This window comes from Condylura cristata, unplaced genomic scaffold (genome assembly GCF_000260355.1).
Source record: "Condylura cristata isolate star-nosed mole 26May11 unplaced genomic scaffold, ConCri1.0 scaffold00022, whole genome shotgun sequence".
NCBI classification, from domain to species: domain Eukaryota; kingdom Metazoa; phylum Chordata; class Mammalia; order Eulipotyphla; family Talpidae; genus Condylura; species Condylura cristata.
The window spans coordinates 32,119,954-32,122,804 of record NW_004567123.1 but is presented as its reverse complement, the minus strand read 5'-3'; the positions used below and the strand labels follow the sequence as shown (position 1 = coordinate 32,122,804).

Here is a 2,851-nt window from a genome sequence, read left to right as displayed (position 1 = left end):
GCCAGTGTCCAGCGAGCCCCTGGCCTGTCCCCATGCTCAGGCCAATGCTAAGGCAGTGACTTCTGGCCTAGGGTGTGGCTGGCTCTGGCTGGGTTGGGTCCGCCAGGCCACTTTCGTGCTTGGTGACCCCAGGACTGGAGGGGCACAGAGACCCTATACAGTGTTTCTGGAACACTGGGGACAACTCGAGGCCGCTCACACCCGGGTGGAGAATGGGGTCTGCTGGCTCCCAGGGGTGACTCCTGGTCTGTTGCTGTGAGCTTTGTGGTCGTGGCAAGTCACCAGACCTCTGTGCCTCCTTCTGTGCACTTGAAAGTGGGGACCATGGCATCAGTACCTACCCAGGGCCGACTGAACTAATAGCTGGAAGTAGGCACCCCGAAGTTGTGGGGGTGCTGCTCATTATCGAAACATAGGGCTCTGTCCTGAGTTTCGGTGACGTCCTTTCTCCCCGGCACAGGCGGTCTTCTCCTCCGTGTTCTACTTCGCCTCCGTTCCCCTCTATCAAGGATTCCTCATCATCGGGTAAGCGGGTGCGGGCAAGGCTCTGCTGGTTTTCGGGGGGAAGCCCGGGAGGGGGAGGGCTGTGGGTGAAGTTCTTCGGGCCAGTTGTCTCTGGCCCCTGGCACGGCGGGTCCAGCGACGCCCTTTACCACGTCCTTGGTGATGAGGCTCGGGGCTGCAAGCTCGTGGCCAGAGGGGCAGTGGGGCCGGCCTGGCTGCTCGCAGCGCTTGGCGCTCAGTCCCTGGCGGGGAGCGAGCTGCCCACGGCTGCCTGGCCACCGGCACGGACATTTGCGGCCCTCAGACCCGCCGTCCAGGGCCTTCACACTTTGGAAAGCAGGTGCTGGGTCCTTGAATGGCTGCGGAGATGGGTTTGGTACCAAATGCCCTGATGGAGCCGGCCCGGGGTGCCCTGCTGGGGTGTGTGCGGGGCGCGGGGCCCCCTCCGTCAGTTCAGCCTGGGGTGGGCCTGGGATTCTGCCCGTGCGTGGCCGGGAGAGCACACTGCGCCTTGTTGGGTCTGGACGGCGCAGAGTAAAGCCGCATCGCTGGCTCTCGCCGGGCTCCGACTTTTCCCACTCGGTCGCTCCGTGACGCTCTCGGACATGCTCCCACCCGGGCCTTGGCGCTGGCGGTAGCCGCCGTGTTCGGCGCGGCCGCCCTGGGCCCGTGGCCCCCCCAAAGTGGCCCCGCGACGTCCTCCCTCCCTGCTGCCCCTCCCCCGCCGGTCAGCGCTGCCCAGCGGAGTCCTCCGGCCGCTCCTGACTGGCTGGCGCGCAGCCCCAGGACGGGCCTCTCGGGCCCTCGTGCGCGTCCCGCTCCCGTCTCCGGGGCTCGGCCGCGGCCCTGGCGGCACCGGGCGCTGGCTAGCGGTGTGCGGCTGGCTGGGCGGAAGTCGGGTTCAGAAGGCTGGGGGGGCCGGCTCGCCCCGCGGGGGTCTCACTGTGCGGCTCCCTCCTAGATACTCCACCATCTACACCATGTTCCCCGTGTTTTCTCTGGTCCTGGACAAAGATGTCAAGTCAGAAGTGGCCATGCTGTACCCCGAGCTCTACAAGGATCTCCTCAAGGTCGGCCGGGGCGCCCCCCCCGCCCCCAGCTATGTCACACAGGTGCTCCCCTCCTGATTTGAACACACTCGCACCGACGCTCTCACTCAGGAGTTTGTATTTGTTTCTTGAGAAGGTCACAGCGGCACGTGCAAGGTGCTGAACATCACGCAGCTCACGGCCGGAACTCTGGTGCCAAGATGCGCCGCCAGCTCGCTGCGCACACTGTGCCTGCCTCTGGGAATGTGCAGTCTGCACATCTCGGAGTGTGGGTGTCTGTGTGCTCTGTGGTGTGTGTGTATGATGTGCGTGCGAGTGTGTAGCGTGTGATGTGTGCGCACAGTGCGTACATATGGTGTGTGTGGGGTATGTGCGTAGTGGCGTGTGGTGTGTGTGATGTGTGTCTGCAGTGTGCATGATGTGGGTGTGCGGTGCGGTGTGTGTGCAATGGTGTGTGTAGTGTGTGCCTGCAGTGTGTATGTGTGTATAGTGTGGGTGTGATGTGTGTAGTATGTGGTGTGTGTATAGTGTGTGTGGTTATGGTGTGTGGTGTGTATAGTATGGAGTGTGCATGTACAGTATGTGTGCGATATGTGTAGCACGTGGTGTGTAGCATGTGGTGCGTGTAGCGCGTGCTGTGTGCATAGTGTGTGATGTATGTAGTATGTGTATAGTGTGTGGTGTGTGTACTGTGTGTATGGTGTGTGTATAGTGTGTGCGTGTGGTGTGTGTAGGGTGTGTATAGCCGGTGTGTAGCGTGTGCTGTGTGCATAGTGTGTAGTGTGTATGTATAATGTGTGGTGTGTGTACTGTGCGTGTGGTGTGTGTGTGGTGTGTGTAGTGTGTATAGCCAGTGTGTAGTGTGTATAGTGTGTGTAGCGTGTAGTGTGTGTATGTATAGTGTGTGGTGTGTGTGGTGTGTGCAGTGTGTGTCTATGGTGTGTGTGTGTAGCCTGTGTGCGTAGCGTGTGGTGTGTGCACCGCCTGTGTGCCGTGTGCTAGCGTGTGGTGTGTGTAGTGCGTGTTTATGGTGTGTGTGTGGTGTGTGCAGTGTGTGTCTATGGTGTGTGTGTGTAGCCTGTGTGCTGTGTGCGTTCAATGTGCGTAGCGTGTGTGCGTAGCATGTGGTGCGTGCACCGCCCGTGTGCCGTGTGCTAGCGTGTGGTGTGTGTAGTGCGTGTGTGGTGTGTGTAGCTGTCGTCTCGGACGCCCCCCTAGCTAGAGGGCAGCTTGATTCCCCGCTGACACCCGCCCCCCCGAAAGCCTGCGCGTCTGGGGGTGCCCCCAGAGCTGCGGGC

General features: G+C 61.5%; 1 protein-coding gene across 1 annotated transcript in view; it reads left to right on the top strand.

The window, feature by feature from the left end:
• Nucleotides 1-1,853, top strand: part of ATP9A (ATPase, class II, type 9A) — a 52,598-nt gene extending 50,745 nt beyond the window's left edge. The window contains exons 24-25 of the mRNA XM_012728228.1: nucleotides 461-525; nucleotides 1,466-1,853. Coding sequence (XP_012583682.1) covers nucleotides 461-525; nucleotides 1,466-1,631 — 231 coding nt within the window. The 3' untranslated portion in view covers nucleotides 1,632-1,853. The remainder of the gene's footprint in view (nucleotides 1-460; nucleotides 526-1,465) is intronic.
• The last annotated feature ends 998 nt before the right edge of the window (nucleotides 1,854-2,851 follow it).